This window comes from Mustela nivalis, assembly GCF_964662115.1.
Source record: "Mustela nivalis genome assembly, chromosome: 7".
In the NCBI taxonomy this organism is placed as follows: Eukaryota; Metazoa; Chordata; class Mammalia; order Carnivora; family Mustelidae; genus Mustela; species Mustela nivalis.
Genome location: NC_139026.1, coordinates 54912746 through 54932869, shown reverse-complemented (window position 1 = coordinate 54932869; position 20124 = coordinate 54912746). Strand labels below are relative to the sequence as shown.

The 20124-nt window shown below is 36.6% G+C and overlaps 1 protein-coding gene across 2 annotated transcripts in view; it reads left to right on the top strand.

Annotated features, from left to right (window-relative positions):
* Positions 1-20124, top strand: part of LRP6 (LDL receptor related protein 6) — a 171972-nt gene that overhangs the window by 125474 nt on the left and 26374 nt on the right. For both annotated transcript variants that reach the window (XM_082741051.1, XM_082741050.1), the window contains exons 13-17: positions 476-678; positions 2802-3013; positions 3963-4153; positions 13617-13826; positions 16700-16825. In XM_082741051.1, the coding sequence (XP_082597177.1) occupies positions 476-678; positions 2802-3013; positions 3963-4153; positions 13617-13826; positions 16700-16825 (942 nt within the window). The remainder of the gene's footprint in view (positions 1-475; positions 679-2801; positions 3014-3962; positions 4154-13616; positions 13827-16699; positions 16826-20124) is intronic.

Below are 20124 nucleotides of genomic sequence, written 5' to 3'. Positions count from 1 at the left end.
CCTAAAGAGGTTCATTGACTTACTTATGATCAAGTGACTAGATAGTAAGACAGCTGAGACTAAAACCAGTCTTGAAGCTTTTGCTTTGACCTATGGAAGCTATGTTCCTGCCTCCCACAAGAATAGGTTACGGAAGTGTAGGATTATTCATTTGGTGGACAAGGAGAATTTTGATATCATTATCAAATGCTTCTTGAAATTGAGTCTCCTTTTATACCACTGTGGACAAGATGGAACAAAATGGGCTAGCAGCGTGTCACTGAATAAATTTATAACTGGTTTGGTTGCATAGTGCTGATTAGTGTCACCTTGAGGAGAGTTTTTGGGAACATTCCAAAGGGTTTTGTTCTCAGCCCTACTTCCTTAGCATCTGTGTTTGTTTTGTATGAAATACACGCAACAAGTTAATCAAACACTTGGGTGATACAAGACTTAGAGTAATTGTGTTTCAAATTTGCTCTTGTCCTTCTTTAAGCTCCAACTACTTTCCTGCTCTTCAGTCAAAAGAGTGCTATCAACCGCATGGTGATTGATGAGCAGCAGAGCCCTGACATCATCCTTCCTATCCACAGCCTTCGCAATGTCCGGGCCATAGACTATGACCCACTGGACAAGCAACTCTATTGGATTGACTCACGACAAAACATGATCCGAAAAGCACAAGAAGATGGCAGCCAGGTAATTCAGGGCTCAGTTAAAAATCTGTTTTTTTTTTTTTTTTCCTGGTAGTTGGAGTAACCAACCATCCTGTTTTACTTAATTCTTGAGAGAGAAAGAGAATGTGTGTGTGTGTGTGTGTGTGTGTGTGTGTGTGTCTGTGAGAGAGAGAGAGAGAGGGAAAGAGGAGAAGGGGGGGGGGGGACTTCGAATTCTGGACCTAGCAGCTTTTTTCCTTCCTAATGATTTTTGAATAAACAATTGATGATTCCATTGGATTAAAATTTGTACAAGGAAGGTGCCTGGGTGGCTCAGTTGGGTAGTCAACTTCCTCCGGCTCAGGTCATGATCCCGGAGTTCCGTGATGGAGTCCCACATTGGTCTCCCAACTCTGCGGGGAGTCAGCTTCTCCCTCTGACCTTCTCCCCCTGACCTTCTCCCCTCCCATGCTCTCTCTCTCTCTCAAATAAATAAATTTTTTAAAAATTATACAAGGAAAATTTACGCTCATATGTTGGGAATGACTTTGTCACTGCCACTCATATCTGTTTTTGTAGTTTTTTCCATTATGGCTCCATTTACATGGAATGTTAGAAGCTTTTAAATCAAATAGACCTTGATTTTGATCTCAGCTCTGTCACTCACTAGGATTCTTATGAACTTCTTTTTTAAAGATTTATTTATTTATTTGAGAGAGAGAATTCTCAAGCAGACTCCCTGCTGAGTATGGAACTGGCTATGAACATGACCTGAACTGAAAGCAAGAGTAGGCTGCTTAACTGACTGAGCTACCCAGGAACCCCTTTTATGAACTTTTTAGCTGAAAACTATGCAAAGCTCATAGTCCACTATCTGTTACATAGTAGGTGGGGACGCAGTAAATAACAGTTCTATTGTTATTAAATATTTTTAAAACGTTCAGAGGATAGGAAACTTATCAGTAAAATTAAAAACATCTAGGATATGTTATCACTAACCTAATGAGATGGAGGGGCTATTATATGGTGACTGTGGGATGGGGATGAAAATGCTATTAACAAATCTTGTCTATGCTTACACACCAGTCACAGTTTGCATGCTGTTTTCCATACTACATGACTTTCTGTGGCTAAGCAGTTTTAAACTGGGATTGCCATAAATAATTATTAGTCTTCCTTATAGCAGTGATGATGGATTTTGAGTGTATCAAACTTTGGGGAAATTGGATTACTAACTTTTGATATGTCTACTATTTCAGAAAAAAATAGCAAGGAGATAATGTATTTAGGGGCTATTGAGGGGTTGTTGAGGGGGTACAGTTATAGGGGTGTATTACAGATGCACCTTATACTACATAGGCCAGGGCTAACAGGAACAGGCTAAGTAGTAGATAGAAATTACATTATTGCTGTTATTATACAGCCGAGGACAGAAGATAAATGAGATAGCTTCATTAAGGAATATGTTACCACAGAGTTGCCAAGTGAAGGAAGTGTCATTTATTTGGGTAGAACAGATGAACTGAACATCTCTAACTACTTTGTTAAAAAAATTTTTTTTTCGGTGGTTTGAGGATTGGAGAAAGACATGACTGGTAGGTGTGGTTTGTAGCCCTAATTGCTATTGTCTCTGTAAGCAATTTCTCCCCTTCAGCACTGTTGACATTTTTTAGGCTGTATAAATAGGTCTTTGTTGTGGAGGGATGATCTGTACATTGTAAGCTGTTTAGTAGCGTCCCTGATCTCTATCCACTAGATGCCAGTTACATCTCCATAGGTCTAGCAGTCCAGAATGTCTCCATACCATGCCAAGTGCCCCAAGTTAAGAACCACTGCTTTAGTGGTATTTCTGAGGAGTGGTTCTAGCTGAGACAGCTGCCACCTCCTCACTCTAATCAATGCACTGTCAGGTCCCTAGAACAATTTATGTGGCCTCCGCTCTCTCCTCTGCCCCAGGTCATAGTAACCAAAGGGAACATTTGAAATGCGTGGTAACAAGGAGGCACATTATCCATAAAAAAATGTATTAGTAAGGAATGTCTGGTGAGACTTGAGCATTCCTTCTCAAGTTTGTAACCACATATGTGTAAGCATTGTGAGTGATCACCTCAGGGCTCTTTGGCTTGGAGTCTAATTTTCTGTATGTATGTGTTTTTCTTTCCCCAGGGCTTTACTGTGGTTGTGAGCTCAGTTCCAAATCAGAACCTAGAAATACAACCCTATGACCTCAGCATTGACATTTATAGCCGCTACATTTACTGGACTTGTGAGGCCACCAATGTCATTAACGTAACAAGATTAGATGGGAGATCAATTGGAGTGGTACTAAAAGGCGAGCAAGACAGACCTCGAGCCATTGTGGTGAACCCGGAGAAGGGGTATGTTACTGAAGTTGCATTCAGATATCTTGGTGTCTGAGACCCTCATCAGCCTTCCTTTTCAGCTCATGTGTTCTTTACTGATTTTACTGCCTAGAATTTCTTTCCTTAGTCACTGTTGCTATAGTTCTAATTTCTAACTGTACCTTCAGGACGATTGGAACCTCAACATCCTGTACGAAGTTTTCCTTGATCTATCTGACCCCAGCCAGGTGTGATTTTCCCCTCTCCCAAGTATCCAGCCCTCTATCTGTGCCTCTCTAGTTATTTTTAGTACTCTACCTTACACTCAATTGTTTTTCAGGTTATATTTTCTACTGTAAGTTCCTTTATGACAAGAACCAATACATTTTCTTCATTCAATACAGAGCTTTACGTTTAGACTCATTTGCACCTGAACGAATAAGGAATTCATCAGGGGAACTAGCTTATTTCAGAAGAGAGGAAAGAGATGAGCTCTAGAAGTTAAATATGAGAAATAATTCATGTATGACTTAGTTTTAGTTATGAAATAGACTAATTGGAGAAGGAATTTAAAATTTGGTGTTCAGGTCTTCCTGGTTAACTGTTCTTTTATTTCTTTTATTTTATTTATATATTGTAATATTCCAAAAGCATAAGTATGCCTGTGTCTATTACTTCATTTTATTTTTAAGAATCTTTACATCCAGCGTGGGGCTTGAACTTGAAACCATGGGATCAAGAGTTATCTATCCACTGAACAAGCCAGGCACCTCTATCACTACATTTTAATCCGTGAAAATTAGCTCCCTAAGAACTTTTATGTACCCTGTGTTACTATTACTGAAAGTAATTAAGGTATCCCATGGCCTTAAAAATATATATTTTAAAACTTTTAAAAACAAGATTTAAAAATATTCTCCTTTTATCTTAAGAATGTTCTCATTTTGCACGGTTTCTTTGCTGACCTGTTTCCTTCTCTCTTCAGGTATATGTATTTTACCAATCTTCAGGAAAGGTCTCCCAAAATTGAACGGGCTGCTTTGGATGGAACAGAACGGGAGGTCCTCTTTTTCAGTGGCTTAAGTAAACCAATTGCATTAGCCCTTGATAGCAGATTGGGCAAGCTCTTTTGGGCAGATTCAGATCTCCGGCGAATTGAAAGCAGTGATCTTTCAGGTACCCAAGAAGTGTTTTTCCTTATTTTAATTTGAGTTATTGAGATGATTCGTTAAACATGTATTTTTCTTCCATCCTATTCATTTTATGCACATTTCTTTACAGTTCTATTTACTAAAGGGTAATTAGCATCATGTTGGTTGGGAAGTACTTTTTCTTCAACTGTCAACATGATTAGTTCCTCTGTTATCTAATAATTTCCTAATTTTCTTGATTTGGGCTCTGTAAATAATATATTTCTAATGCATCACTTCTCCCTTCCTAATTTTTATGTTCTAGTTTATGTTCCTGTCTTCTCTGGCCTAGGGTCTAGCCTATGAAATCTCCTCCCTGCTGATTTTCCCCCCTTGAAAGTTTATACACTGTTCCTAAATTTTTTGAAGCATGGTTTCTAATCATGTCACTGCTACTAAAAAAATCTTTAGGATAGTCTCAGAACCTGAAGAAAAAGTCTAGTTGTATACTTAATTTGGTATTTGCCTTTCACAAACCCATCGTCAAACTCAAATAATCTTACATTGCTGGTGTTGTAACCAAATTAAATCAGTTTTTGGTTCTTCACATGTACTTTTACTTTTTTTATTGTCTTCACACCTCTGTCTAAATCATAGTTACTTCACCTCCCCCCAATTTCTGATGTCCAAATAACTCTGTGTCGCCTCACTAGTGATCAGGTAAATGAAATTAAAATAATACATTATTTATGTCTATCAGAATGGCAAAAATATGTTAAAGTTGATTACACCCAACATTGGTCAAAATGGTAAAGAAAGGCATGCTCTCATGCACTTTGGTATAAATGGAATTGGTAAGATCTTTTTGGAGGGCAATTTGCCAGTGAATTTCACCTGTGGATAGCTTTTTTATTTTTTTATTTTATTTTTTTTTACAGAAATACCCATTTGTATAAGGATCCCTGTGAGCATTATTTATAATAGTTTGTTGCAGAGAAACATTCTGGTATATCTAGTGTATAGAATATTACAATCATTTTCCAAAATATGAGGTAGATCTGTGTGCACTGACATAGGAGGATAATTTTTAATAACTAAGTTGCATAACAATGTTTATTAAGATCGTTTTGCTTAAAAATTATTTATTTATTTATTAAAGATTTTATTTGGGAGAGGGAGTGAGTGAATGAGTGAGAGAGAAGGAGCAGGGTGAGTTGCCGAGGGAGAGGGTGAAGCAGACTTCCCCTGAGCAGGATGACGTGGGCCTTCATCCCAGGGCCCTGGGATCATGACCCAAGCCAAAGACAGATGCTTAACCGATAGAGCCACCCCGATGCCCCAAGTTTTGTTTAAAATTTAAATTAACTTTATATATGTCTGCACACACACTATATTTGATGACAGCTTGCTCTCTAAAAATATTTATACTGTGTATACACATGTGTATGTGTACACTCATACCAATAGGTATACATACTATTAAAAAACATACGAGTCTTTCTCTGATTGACTTATTTCATTAAGCATAATACCCTCTAGTTCCATTCACGTCATCGTAAATGACAAGATTTCATTTCTTTTGATGGCTGCATAGTATTCCATCATGTATATATACACACCACATCTTCTTTGTCCATTCATCTGTTGATGGACATCTAGGTTCTATCCACAGTTTGGCTATTGTGGACATTACTGCTATAAACATTCGGGTGCACATGCCTCTTCAGATCACTACATTTGTATCTTTAGGGTAAGTACCCAGTAGTGCAGTTGCCAGTTCATAGGGTAGCTCTATTTTCAACTTTTTGAGGAACCTCCATGCTGTTTTCCAGAGTGGTTGCACCAGCTTGCATTCCCACCAACAGTGTAGGAGGGTTCTCCTTTCTCCACATCCTCGCCAGCATCTGTCATTTCCTGACTTGTTAATTTTAGCCATTCTGACTGGCGTGAGGTGCCATCTCATTGTGATTTTGATTTGTATTTCCCTGATGCCGAGTGATATGGAGCACTTTTTCCTGTGTCTGTTGGCCATCTGGATGTCTTCTTTGCAGAAATGTCTGTTCATGTCTTCTGCCCATTTCTTGACTGGATTATTTGTTCTTTGGGTATTGAGTTTGATAAGTTCTTTATAGATTTTGGATACTAGCCATTTATCTGATAGGTTGTTTGCAAATATCTTCATGAGGGGGTAGGGAAAGAGTGGTGGGGTTATGGACATTGGGGAAGGTATGTGCTATGAAGTATGTAACCTGGTGATTCACAGACCTGTACCCCTCGGGCTAATAATACATTATATGTTAATAAAAAAAAAAGAAAGATATGAATGTATATGTTTGTATGTTTCTCAAGGAATAAGCAAGCAGATATATCTTGAGAAAGGACTGGAAGGCTAGCATACTAATCTGCTAAGAGTATTTATTTCTGTATCATTTGAATTTTTATGTTGAATACATTTGTTATTTTTCTAAAACCTAGAAAATACTCGATCTTTTCAGATTTAGGTGCCTCCTTCCATTATGCCTTTTCTGATTGTGGTCATGCACACATTTATGTACACATACCTCACACCGTATATTCTTTCCCTCATCAGATCACTTGTATCTCATATGTCACCTCTAATTTGAATAATAGTTATTTATGTCAGTGTTTTAACTCTTTTTAGTCTTGAGGGTGGGGTTTTTTCTCCTTCTTTCCTTCCCTCTCTCTGCATTTGTGATGTTTACTTTTCGTTTTTAAAAGCAATGTCCATTAAAAACAGCTTAGAAAAGAAAAAGAAGAAAAAATCCAAAACACTATTATTAGTAACACTTAGTAACACTTTAACTTCCTTTTCTTTTTTTTTAAATTTATTTATTTGACAGAGAGAGAGAGAAATAGGCGGGGGGTGGGGGGAAGCGGGCTCTCTGCTCAGCAGAGAGCCCGATGCGAGGCTGGATCCCAGGACCTTGGAATCATGACCTGAGCTGAAGGCAGAGGCTTAACCCACTGAGCCACCCAGGTTCCCCAAACTTCCATTTTTTTTAGTGCATTTTTTTTCCCACCCTTAATTATGAAATGGTTCCAACATACAGAAATTATAAAGTTCCTGCCATCCAACTTTGTTAAATCTAGAGTTTGGGGCCATATTTGCTTCCCTTCCTCCTTCTCTTACTTGAGATGAAACATTAGAATTTTGAAGCCCTTACATATCCCTTCCCAATTCTTTTCTCCTCCCTCTTTTCCCTGAGATAACTTTTGATGTTTTTCATGGCCATACATATTTTGTATTCTGTGTGTGTTTTTTACCATATCTACACACATATGCATTTGAACATTTTTTTGTTTTTAAACTTAATATAATATTCCCATATATCCCTTTGTAGCTTGAATTTTTCACATATAGTTTTGAGATAATCCCTGTTGATCTATAATTCTGTTCACTTATTTTCATCACTAAATAGTACTTCATTGTATGAATCATTCTACACTTTACTCTGTCTGTCTAAACTGCTATTCCCAGCATTTTGGCATTAAAAGCAGTGTTTTAATGAGTATTCTTATGCAGTTATTTGAACATTTCTCTGTGGCCCTAAACCTTGTAGTAGTATTGCTCTGTAATGTGCTATGTATACATTCATGTTGAGCAGATACATCCAGGTTGCTGTTCAGTGATTATATCAATTTAAACCCCTCCCACCAGAAGTATATGAGTTGTCCCTCTCATATTTGATATTGTTAGACTTCTAAATTTTTACCAGTCCAATAGTTTAAAAAGTATATCTTATTAATAAAATTTGTACTTCTCTGTTTGATATTAATTTATTAGTTATTCTTATTTCTTCCGTGAATTGCTATATTGCCCATTTTTCTACTACTGATTTTTAAAAATTCTTTATCTGACTGTTTATCCATTATCAAGTTACATATATATTGGAAGAGAATTGGCATGTTTAAGTAATTCAGTCTTTCATTCATGACTGTGGCGTATCCCTCCATTTTTTTAGGTCTTGTTTGATAATTTTTAGTATATCTTTACACTTTCCTCTGTAGAGAAGGAGAGATATTACATAAATCTTCTTCCAGTTTGTGATTTCCTTTTTCATTCTCCCAGTGGTATCTTTTGATGAAAAAATTCTTAATTTTAGTGCAGTATAGTTTACTAATTTTTCCCTTTAAGATTAGTACCTTTTATGTTCTATTTAAGAAATCTTTGCCTACTGCAAAGTCACAAAGATATTCTGTTGTGGTTTTTTTTCCCCGAAAATTTTTAACTTTTCTCATTGAGATGTATGATCCATTTGGAACCTTTTTGTGTGTATGTTGTGAGGTAGGGGTTAAAAAAATTTTTTTCCCCATATTACTATTTGATTTAACATCAGTTTTTGAGAAGATAATTCTTTCTCCACTGTTCTCTAACAACATCATCTTTGTTATAAATGAAGTGACTGTATTTGTATGAGTTTGTTTTTGGAATCTAATGTTCCTTTGGTCACTTTGTCTTATGTGATATTTTATTGTCTTAATTGTTTATAATGTTATAACAAATTTCTCTGGCAGTGTTCATCTTTAATATTTCTTCAAGATAGCTATTTGTTGATTCTTTGTATTTCCATTTACATTCTAGAATCTGCCTCTGAGTTTCCACCAAAAAATTCCAAACCTAGTAGAATTTTTGACTGGGTTTGCTTTGAATTTATAGGTCAATTTAGAGAGAATTACTATTTTTTATATTAGTCTTCCAAATCATGAACATGGTATATACCTCCACTTATTTAGAACTTGAATTTCCCTCAGTGTTTTATAGTTTTCTGTATAGAGATCTTTCCCATTTTTCATTAGTTATTCCTTGGTATTTGAGGCGTTTGAATGTTAGTGGTAAAGAGTATTCTAAATATTTAATATTACATTTTCTGACTGTGGCAGGAATAAAAAATAGTTACTTTTTTTTCTCTCATTCTGGTATTATGAGCTCATACCCAGGGACCTTGCTAAATTCAGTTATCTGTGATTTCTTTAAGATTTGAACATCATAGAACCATTTATCTACAAATTAATGAAGGTTTCTTTTTCCTTGTTGCATTATTGTTCTGGCTAGGACCTCCAATACAATGTTGAATAGAATAATAGAATTTTGGGTTTTTTGGTTTTGTTTTATTTTTGTTTTTCTTAATTTGGGGGAAAGCATTCAGTACTTCATGATTAGGTATTATCTACTAAGGTTTTTCTGTAGATGACATTTTTATCAGATTAGGGAGGTTCCCATCTGTTCCTAATTTGCATTGTAGAAAATGCTACATTTTCCTTTTTATATATTGCTGGATTTTGTTTAAATGTTTGTGTTTGTGTTCATGAGGATGAGTACCCTATAATTTTTCTTTCTTACAATGTACTTATTGGCATTTTGCCATCAAGGTTACATTAGCCTCATGAAAATAATTGTTTCCTCTTTTTCTGTTTTCTGAAAAAGGTTAGTATAATGTTGATAGTTGGGTTTTTTCCCCCTTCATTATATATTCACAAACACTTTTATCATGGGCTCTCTTTCTACTTTATATTTCTAACCTCCCACGGAGCCTTATACATTGGATTGTATTTAGTACTTGCGTAGTTTATTGAATAAATGAACATGTTTTTTCATTGTTGACTCCAGAGTTTTACTTAAAACTGCCATTAAAATAGATCAGGTCCTTATCATGTTTGGGATCCTATAGTGACACTGTTGATAGCTCTTTTTTCTCCAGGACCACTTGAAGCCATCCTCACACTACCATCAGCTAATCTTTTTTATTTACTCTTATTATTTTAGGTTTAATTTTAATTTTCATTGAAGTGATACATGTAAATATTTGTGAAAATCAAATGCTTCTACTTAGTTTATAACAAGAAACAAGTCTTCTGTCCTACCTACTACTCTCAATTCCCATGCTGAGACATCTGCTTGTTATTTTTAAAATAACTTGCTTAAAACAGCTATTTCTTGATTTTTCAATTTAAGACATCACAAGTTGACTTCCCTTGATGGAAAATATTTCGTTGTCTTAAACTCTATAGCCCCAAAATACTCATATGAACTCTCCTCCCATCCTCCCAGGATAGTTATATTTTTTAAAAATATTTTATTTATTTATTTGATGGAGAGAGAGAAAGAGAGAGAGAGAGTGAATGAGTGGGAACACAAGCAGCGGGGAGTGGGAGAGGCAGAAGCAGTTTTCCCACTGAGCAGGGAGCCTAACTCTGGGCATGATCCCAGGACTCCGGGATCATGAGCTGAGCTGAAGGCAGACGCTTAATGACTGAGCCACCCAGGGGTCCCTCATAATTTTTAAATTCATACTTATTATTTATGGCTACGAAAATATTACCATTAGCATGTTTCTTTCTATAGCTCTTTTTCCCCAAGTTAATCTTGTCTAATATAAGTATTGTTTCAGTACCTATAGAATAGGTTCATTGAGCAGTCCATCCTTTTTCTTTTTAACTGAATGCATGCCTCTTGAATTTCTTTATCATTTGCTCCAGTGTGAATTTTCTTGCTTTTTAGGCCAACTTCTTTTCACTATTAATTCTGGTAATGTACTTGCCAGTCTCCTTGGTGCTGAAACCTATTTACTCGATTCCATTTCTCTGGCTAATTTCTTTTTCTTGCTAGAACACATCCTCTGTTAGCTTCTTCTTCTTCCTTTTTTTTTTTTTAAGATTTTATTTATTTATTTGACAGACAGAGATCACAAGCAGGCAGAGAGGCAGGCAGAAAGAGAGGGGGGGGGAAGCAGGCTCCCTGCTGGGCAGAGAGCCCAATGTGGAGCTTGATCCCATGACCCTGGGATCATGACCCAAGCTTTAACCCACTGAGCCACCCAGGTGCCCCCTCTATTAGCTTCTTAAGGGAGTTTATAGGAGGTTAAAATATTTTGTATTTGTCTGAATTTTTTTTCCCCTCAGACTTGGTTGATAATTCAGATGTATATAGCATTCATGTTTTATAACTGTTTTCTCCCAGTTTTGAAGGCAGAGCTATCTCTGTTGTCTTCAAGCATCTCATGTTGTTGGGAAGTCTGATGTCATTGTGATTCTTGACTATTTTTTTTTTAAAGATTTATTTATTTGACAGAGATTACAAGTAGGCAGAGAGGCAGGCAGAGAGAAGGAGGAAGCAGGCTCCCTGCCGAGCAGAGAGCCCGATGCGGGACTCGATCCCAGGACCCTGAGATCATGACCTGAGCCGAAGGCAGCAGCTCAACCCACTGAGCCACCCAGGCGCCCCAATTCTTGACTATTTTTATGTGATCCTTTATTTTCCCCTCCAGAAGCTTTTAATATCTTCTCTTTTTCCCAGATGTTGTAGAATTTAATGATAATGTGCCTTTGTGTGATCTCTCCCTGACTTCCCTCTTGGTCTCTTTCTTTCATTGAACTGGCAAGTCCTCTCTATCTGGAAACTTACATCTTGAGTTCTGGAAAGCTGGTTTTTGGGTGGGGGTTTCTTTTGTGTGTGTGTGTGTGTGTGTGTGTGTGTGTTTTAATGTTTCTTATGATCTGTTTTCTCATTCTGGAACTTCTACTCTGTTGTTGGATCTTGACTATAACTGTGTTTTTCTCACTCATTTCCCGTCTCTTTATCTTTTTGTTCTACTTTCTGAGAGAGTTTTTCAAATTGTTTTTCCAAACCTCTTCCCCCCCCCCACCCAGGTATCATATTTTTAATTTCCAAGGACTCTTATGTTCTGTGGATGTCTTGCTCCCATCAAAACAGCATGTTTTTTAGGGTTTTGTTGCTATTGATTTGGGGTTTTTTTCTGCTTTTAATTGCATCTGTTTTTCTAAATTCCTTTATTCTATTTATTCGTTTTGGACTTTGAATTTAAAAGTTGTTTTCCTTAAATATCTGGTGATCTTTAGTTGTCTATATTTAATAGTGAGGCTTAAAAATGCTGCCTTTCCCATTGCTGCTGCCTGTGAAGGAGTAGGAATCTTAAGGACACCTGGCTGTTTTCTAATGGGATTCCCAGGTGACACTGTCTGAAGTTTGTTTCTCTTGGAAACTTCAGGGGTTTTTATTTGGTTATTGTTGTTGTTGGTTTGTTTTTTCTATAGGGGTATAGGAAAGTCTTCTGTAGGAGGATAAAAGCTGGCTGCTAGAATTCGTGGAATCTAGTGGGAAAAGAGACAACTTACAATGGAGAGTCTCACCAATTAGAAAGTAGACTTTTAATCAATGCCCCTGTAAAATCCCATGTATGGCACCACCTCTTTGTCTTTTCCTGGTGTGTTAAAATCTAGTTCATCCTCTTTAGAAAGTATATGTTCGGTCTCCTGATAAAGGAAGGGAGGAGACCCAGGAGCTGAATAACTTCTTATACTTATTTTCACTCGGCCCTCTTCTCTCAGCCCCAACCATGTAACTCCTCCCTTTGTTTTGTTTTGAATTACCTGGTGCTCCCAGTTCCTGAGCTAATTGATTTTGTTGCTGGCTTCACGAACTGCAGGCTTTTAGTTTTCTATGGGCTGCTATGTCCCTGGTCTGCTCCAATTTCTGAATTTTGTATCATTTTGTGCTCTGCTTTTTTGTTTGTCTTTACGGGGTTTTACCTAAACTTTTTACTACAAATTTTAGGAGCCTAAGAAAATTTGTGTTTAACCCACCCTTGATCTGAATGTTGACTTAGGCAGTGACTTCTCATCTGGAGCATCTCCCCCTTTTTCTCCCTTTGTCAAACTTAGCATTATGCTTGCCTCTTTCCTAGAACTTCCCCTGATATTTCTAAAATACAAACTAAGGCCCTTTTTTAATTAAATTCTCATTACTTAGGTAGCAGGAAAATGTTCTATAGCTATTTGAAGGACTATTATGGGGAGGAGGGGGAATGAATATATTTTTTTCTTTTTGAATGAGGGAGAAACTATGGGGATGGAGAGAGTGGGGCACAGATTTCAACACACTGTGTGAAAGAACTTCCGTATAGTTCAACAGTAGAACGGTTGCCTGTTAAGATTTAACATCCCATGTCTGGGATGTTGTAGAAAGAATTCTTACTTTGTGGTGTGGTTTGAACCAGATAATCTTTGAATCAGTCATTTTTTCTGTGTTCTGAGTGGCCAGAAGGCGTGAGGGTGGAGTGGTTCTTCAGAGGCCTCAGGTGTACTCAGCAATAGGGGAGGCCAAGAGCTCAGAGCTCTGGGCTCACCACCACTGCTTTATCCAAAGAAGTCCATTTATATGTTAAGGCTTTTCATAAAATGTAATTTGAAAAGTGGACTCTGCCTTTAAAAAAATTTTTGAAAACCACTCTGTGTTTTCTATGTTTCTTTGAACTAGAGTATTTACTATGTATTGGGCACTTACTTGCTTTTGTTTGTATTTAAATGTCTAGTCTGTTCTGTGGTATGTATATATCTTTTCAGAAAGCGTTTTAATTTTTGTGGTAGATACCTTATATTTTCCATTTCAGTACTTTCGGAATCAAAAGTAGTTGCTGAATGTTTGATTTGACCTACATGAATCATTTCTGTTGAATGTTCTCTTTTCCAAGGTGCCAACCGGATAGTATTAGAAGACTCCAATATCTTGCAGCCTGTGGGACTGACTGTGTTTGAAAACTGGCTATATTGGATTGATAAGCAGCAGCAAATGATTGAAAAAATTGACATGACAGGTCGAGAGGGTAGAACCAAAGTCCAGGCTCGAATTGCCCAGCTTAGTGACATTCATGCAGTGAAAGAGCTGAACCTTCAGGAATATAGTAAGTGCTGATGGCAGACTGATAATTGCAGGAATCATGTTTATTGTAAGAAATTAAGACTGAATTAAGATGTTCCTGTCTGTCTTCTTACCTTTTTAAAATTTTACTTATTTATTTATTTATAAGATTTTATTTATTTGAGAGAGCAGGAGCAGGGGAAGGGGCAGAGGGAGAAGCAGTCTCCCCTCTGAGGGACTCAGTACCTCAGGGACCCTGAGATCATGACCTGAGCCAAAGGCAGACAGTTAACTGAGCCACCCAGGTGCTCCTTCTTACCCTTTTTTTTTAAAGATTTTCGTGCAGTTTTAATCTTGCCAATTTTTTAAACTGTGTTTTTAAAGCCTTACATCGAACTCACCTGGGAGCTTTTTCAAATTAAACACCTTTCCCCCATAAAACAGGAGTGGGGGAAAGGAATGGTCTGGCTCATTTTCAAAAATTTCCTCAGATATTTACATATGTAATATATATTTATACATATTTTTATGGTTTTTTTTTGAAGATTTTTTTTGTTTATTTATTTGACAGAGAGAGATCACAAGTAGGCAGAAAGGCAGGAAGAGAGAGAGGAAGGGAAGCAAGCTCCTTGCTGAGCAGAGAGCCCGATGAGGGGCTCGATCCCAGGACCCCGGCATCATGACCTGAGCCGAAGGCAGAGGCTTAACCCACTGAGCCACCCAGGCGCCCCTATATTTTTATGTTTTATATATATATATATAGAGAGAGAGAGAGAGACTGCTTGTCATGCTTTTTTTTTTTTTAAATCTTGAACCCCTTTAAGAATAGTGGTATAAAGTATGTATTTTTTTTTTTTGTTCCCTGTGTGCCCCCATAGTTTGAACAAGAACAAAAATTATATTTATATAATAATATAGTTATCTTGGAATAACTTTATTAAGCAAAAACAAAAACTAGTGTGTTCAGAAGTTTTTGAAGTGAACTTAGAGAAGATTGCTTAATGGATACTTTGTTTTCTTCTAGATAAATTTCTAAATTGTATTCTCATCTTAGAAAAGTACTCAAATTTTTCTGAAAGCTTTTGAATATGGCTAATCATCTTGACTTAATTTCTTGTTAATTTCAAAAGACTTCTCCTAGCAGTTACTACTATGGGTTTTATGTGATTGTCCCAGGAATGCTAATGTTAAATGAAATATTAAAGAGAGAACTATTGAACTCCTTAACTTCCCAACCTGATGCTTTCAAATCAGACTGGAGTATGAAAGGAGAATAGTGGAATGGGAACACCATTGCTTGTTCAAGTCTTCATTTTGTTGTCACTGTTGATGAGCTTTTAGAAGTTAGAGACATTTGAGAATTAGAGTTAGAATTGTTGTCATTCTAATTTATGACATGTGACTCAAGCTGAATATTTAATAGAAATAAGGCCTTAATTTCTAAGCTATTTATTCACTTGACAAATGAATATTTTATTGCAGAAAATCTCCTTGGAGGTTTTCAGAATTTTAGGAGGGAATGTCTTTTTTTTTTTAAAGATTTTTATTTATTTATTTGACAGAGAGAAATTACAAGTACACTGAGAGGCAGGCAGAGAGAGAGAGAGAAGGAAGCAGGCTCCCTGCTGAGCAGAGAGCCCGATGCGGGACTCGATCCCAGGACCCTGAGATCATGACCTGAGCCGAAGGCAGGGGCTTAACCCACTGAGCCACCCAGGCGCCCTTTTTTTTTTTTTTTAAATAATTAGACTCTTAAATATGGTCTTAGATTTGGAAAAGCATTTTTTCAAATTTCTAATGACTTTAAAGAGAGTGAGATTTTTGTTTATCAGAAGTGTCATGGCCGGGAGGAGGTGCCTGGGTAGCTCAGTTCGTTAAGTGTCTGCCTTCAGCTTGGGTAATGATCTTAGAGTTCTGGGATTGAGCCTTTTATTGGGCTCTCCACTCAGCAGCTAGTCTATTTCTCCTTTTCCCTCTGTGATCTCTCTTTGTTTTGCTCTCTCTCAAATAAAATCTTAACAAAAAAAAGTGTCATGGAATTAAAATGTTGTAACTTTGTAGGTTGTGTGTTTTAGTGCAGTATGAACTGATGTCTGTTTTGGGACATCTGTGTAGTATAACACTTCTGTTCAGTTTCAGATAGCTGCCTCCCTCAGTCTCATCCATGCACACTGAAGCAGGACTGAGGTGTTATTGAGAACACAGATAATAAATAGGAGGCTATAGTAGATGCTGCTATTCTGGTGACAGATATCAAGTTGCTTGTAACACAGGCTAAGTAGAAAATTCAAAGCAACTTCATTAAGTCTAATTTGTAAAACAGACTTTGAAAAATTGCCCAAGTTTGTATTTATTTAATTTAGCCCAAATTTAAGGAAATTAAACATTTGTAACATTGCAAGTTACCTTTTGCAATTGATTAAGCAAATAATTTTGATTGTCTATGAGTGGTTGCAATCCATGTGAACTTTTTTCTTCTAACATAATAACTCTTAATTTTCCATATTTCATTATTTCTGTATTTCATTAAACTACAGTTTTTGAATAAAATCATCTGTTAGAATGGTAGAATTTCTGAGTTAAAAATCTTTGGAAGAGTTTTTGTATTTTAAGTAGAATAATGTCCAGGTTTCTGCATTCTCCCTAGCAATGTTTTTAGTTTCAATGATCAATTTTTTATATATATAAATATTTAAAGACAGTGGTTAGATATAAATATTTTGCATTATTAAATTGTCCTCCTTGCAATTGTGTAAGGATACACAATATTCTATTGTTAGTAGAATTAAGTCCAAGGTAATTTTAAATTTGGTGTTCTTGGTAATTCATAAATAATTAATTTTGACTTAGCTGCCCTTTCTTTCCTTCCTTCTTCCCTCCCTTCCTTTTCTTTCTCCTTTTTTTTTTCTTTTTCAGGACAGCACCCTTGTGCTCAGGATAACGGTGGCTGTTCACATATTTGTCTTGTAAAAGGAGATGGTACTACAAGGTGCTCTTGTCCCATGCACTTGGTTCTGCTTCAAGATGAGCTGTCATGCGGAGGTAAATATGTTATTTTCTTGTGCAGTTAATCTGTTCTGTGACTTAATCTAGCATTCTGTGATTTGGCAATGAAGTTTCTCTTTCTCCTAACTTGATTAGTCACTTATATTCCATTCATCTGTACTATCCTAGCCTTTTGGGTTACTTTGAGAGTGAATCAGTCCATCATGATGGGTGGTAGCATATAACCTAATCCTGGGACTAAGTTAGAAGTGCCGTTATTTGGGGGGAAATTAATCTTGTGAATGAATGCATTTCCTAATAATAAAGTAGCTTTTTTCACCCCAGAGAGTGAAAAAATGAATTAATTCTACCTCCTATAATCTCCATCTACTGAATTCTAGATTCTACAAAGTTTATGTGTTATTGCCAGGAATATATCCAGTGAAAAGAACATTCTTTTATTCATATCTATAGGTAGTTGCCTATTGTTTTTACTTATTTACCTAGCCCCAAAAAAAAATTTTTTTTTAATATCACTCTAATATAATATGGTAGCGAAATTGGTTCAATCACTCATGAGAGCATAACAAATTGGTACATTCCTTTGTTAAAGCATAGTGTGGTAGCATCAAATAACGTAATAATATTCACTCCCTTAATTCAGAAATTCTCCTCTTGGCAATAATTCTAAGTTAATTCAGTTGAAGGGAAAAGACTCTTCTCTACAGTGGCAGTTTATAGATTGAAAGCCATTTAATTTCTAATGATAGGAAAATGAAGTAAAATAACTGAGTTTATACAGCTGTTAAACATTATGACCATCAACTTATGTAAAGAATGTAGCCAAAATTTGGCTTAAATAGAAAAAAAATTTTTTTACATGTTTCTCTATGATGACAACTGCATAAAGTACATACTTCTGTGAACAAAGACTGGTTTATACATTCAAAATACAGAATTATTGATAAGATGGTATTATAAGAATATTTTATTCTAAGTTTACTTTTATAAAAAAAAAGTAAATAACATATTGAGTAGCAGCTGTGAAGCACTCTGCTTGGACTGTAGGAGATTTGAAGATCTTTGAGAAAGAGCATTTAGTTTAGTTGGGGAGAGCAACTATGTGTGTGGTAAACGTGGTAAACGATAAGCTTTGGTACTTGAAGTGTCTTTCCACAAAATAGCAAGTGTTGCACAATAATGTGAATGTATTTAATGCCACTGAACTGTATACTTGAAAGTGGTTAAAATAGTAAAGGTTGGGGCCCCTGGGTGGTGCAGTCAGCTGGGCATCTGCCTTAAGCTCAGGTTGTGGAAGTTGAGCCCTACATTGGGCTCTCTGCTCCGAGGGGAGGCTGCTTCTCCCTCTCCCTCTCCCTACTGCTCCCCCTGCCTGTGCTCTGTCTGTCAAATAAATAAATAAAATCTTTTAAAAAATAAGTAAACTTTGTCACATATATTTTACCACAATAAAAAAAATTAGCAAGTATTTTCATATCAAGGTCCTAGGTTGTTACTATAAGGCAAATCTTAGAAAAATTACTTTTATGTAATGGTAACATAGATAAAACTGAGTCAAGGATATCATCTTCCACTTAGAAAATGTCTTTTAAAAGATTTTTGCGAAGACAACTATCATATGATCTCCCTGATATGAGGAAGTGGAGATGCAATGGGGGGGGGGGTTAAGGGCATAGGAGAAGAATAAATGAAACAAGATGGGATTGGGAGGGAGACAAAACCATAAGTGACACTTAATCTCACAAAACAAACTGAGGGTTGCTGGGGGGGAGGGGGGTGGGGTTATGGACATTGGGGAGGGTATGTGCTATGGTGAGTGCTGTGAAGTGTGTAAACCTGGTGATTCACATACCTGTACCCTGGGGGATAAAAATATATGTTTATTTAAAAAAAAAAAGGTATAAAAATATATATATATATTTTTTTAAAAGACCTTTGTGTTTTTTCTTCACATTTAGTGAGTATTTTAAATGCATGTATTAAATTTTTTAAAAAAATATATGTATTAAAATAATGGAGCCTTTTAGTAAATGTGTTACCAACACACAAACCAGGATATACAATGTTGTCATTAAAAAAAAGTACCCTGGTATCCTTCCATAGCCACTTCTTTTCTAGAAGTAACCACTATTCTGATTTTTATCCCCATAATTTAGCTTTTCCTGTTATTGAAATTTATGTAGAAATCATGGAATATATTTTTTTAAGATTTTATTTATTTATTTGACAGATTACAAATCGGCAGAGAGGCAGGCAGTGGGGTGGAGGGAAGCAGGCTCCCTGCTGAGCAGAGAGCCCAATGCAGGGCTCAATCCCAGGACCCTGGGAGCATGACCTGAGCTGAAGGCTGAGGCTTCAACCCACTGAGCCACCCAGGTGCCCCATATGTATTCTTTTTGTGTCTGATTCTCTTACTTAAGATTTTGAGATTTAGCCATATAGAGGAGTGTATCAGTAATTTGTTTCTTTTTATTACTGAGTAGTGTTTCATTGTAAAAATATGCCACAGTTTATTCTGTTGAGGGGCATTTTGATTGTTTTGTTTTTTGGTTCTGAAGAATAAAACTGCAGGGGCGCCTAGGTGGCTCAGTCAGTTTAAGGGTTTGCCTTGGGCTCAGGTCATGATCTTGGGATCCTAGATGGAGCCCCACATCAGGCTCCCTGCTTAATGGGGAGTCTGCTTTTCCCTCTCCCTCTGCCAGTTCCCCTGCTGCACTTGTGCTCTCTGTCTGTCAAATAAATAAATAAAATATTTAAGAAATGAAATAAGATCTTTTCTAAAAAAAGATTTTGGGGGGTGGGGGGACACTTGGGTGGCTCAGTCAACCGGTTAAACATCTGCCTTTAGCTCAGCTCATGACCCCAGGGTCCTGGGTCGAGCCCCGAGTTGGGCTCCCTGCTTTTCCCTCTGCCTGCTGCTCCCCCTAGTTGTGCTCATCCTCTCTCTCTCTCTCTCTCTGTCAAGTAAATAAATTAAAAAGGGGTGTTTTCTGTTTTGTTTTGTTTTTATAATTTAACATTGATTTTACTGTGGAGGCAAATGAAATACAGAATTTTAATTCATCTGCCTGACTTTCAGGATGTGTTTTCATTTGAACCTGTCTTACCTATCCATTGCCTTTTGTATCTCACTTTATTTTTGTTTGGCTATTTAGAGTTTGATGATTACTGTTGCACGTCCTGTTTTGCTTTACCTCAGTGGACTTGTGGTATTCCAGAGTTTTTTTTTTTTTTTTTTTTTTTTTTTCTTTTTTCATGCCATCCTAAACCTTAGTTATTTTTCAGGGAGCATCTCTTCATGATCTTTAAACTTTCAATAGCCATTATTGTTCTCC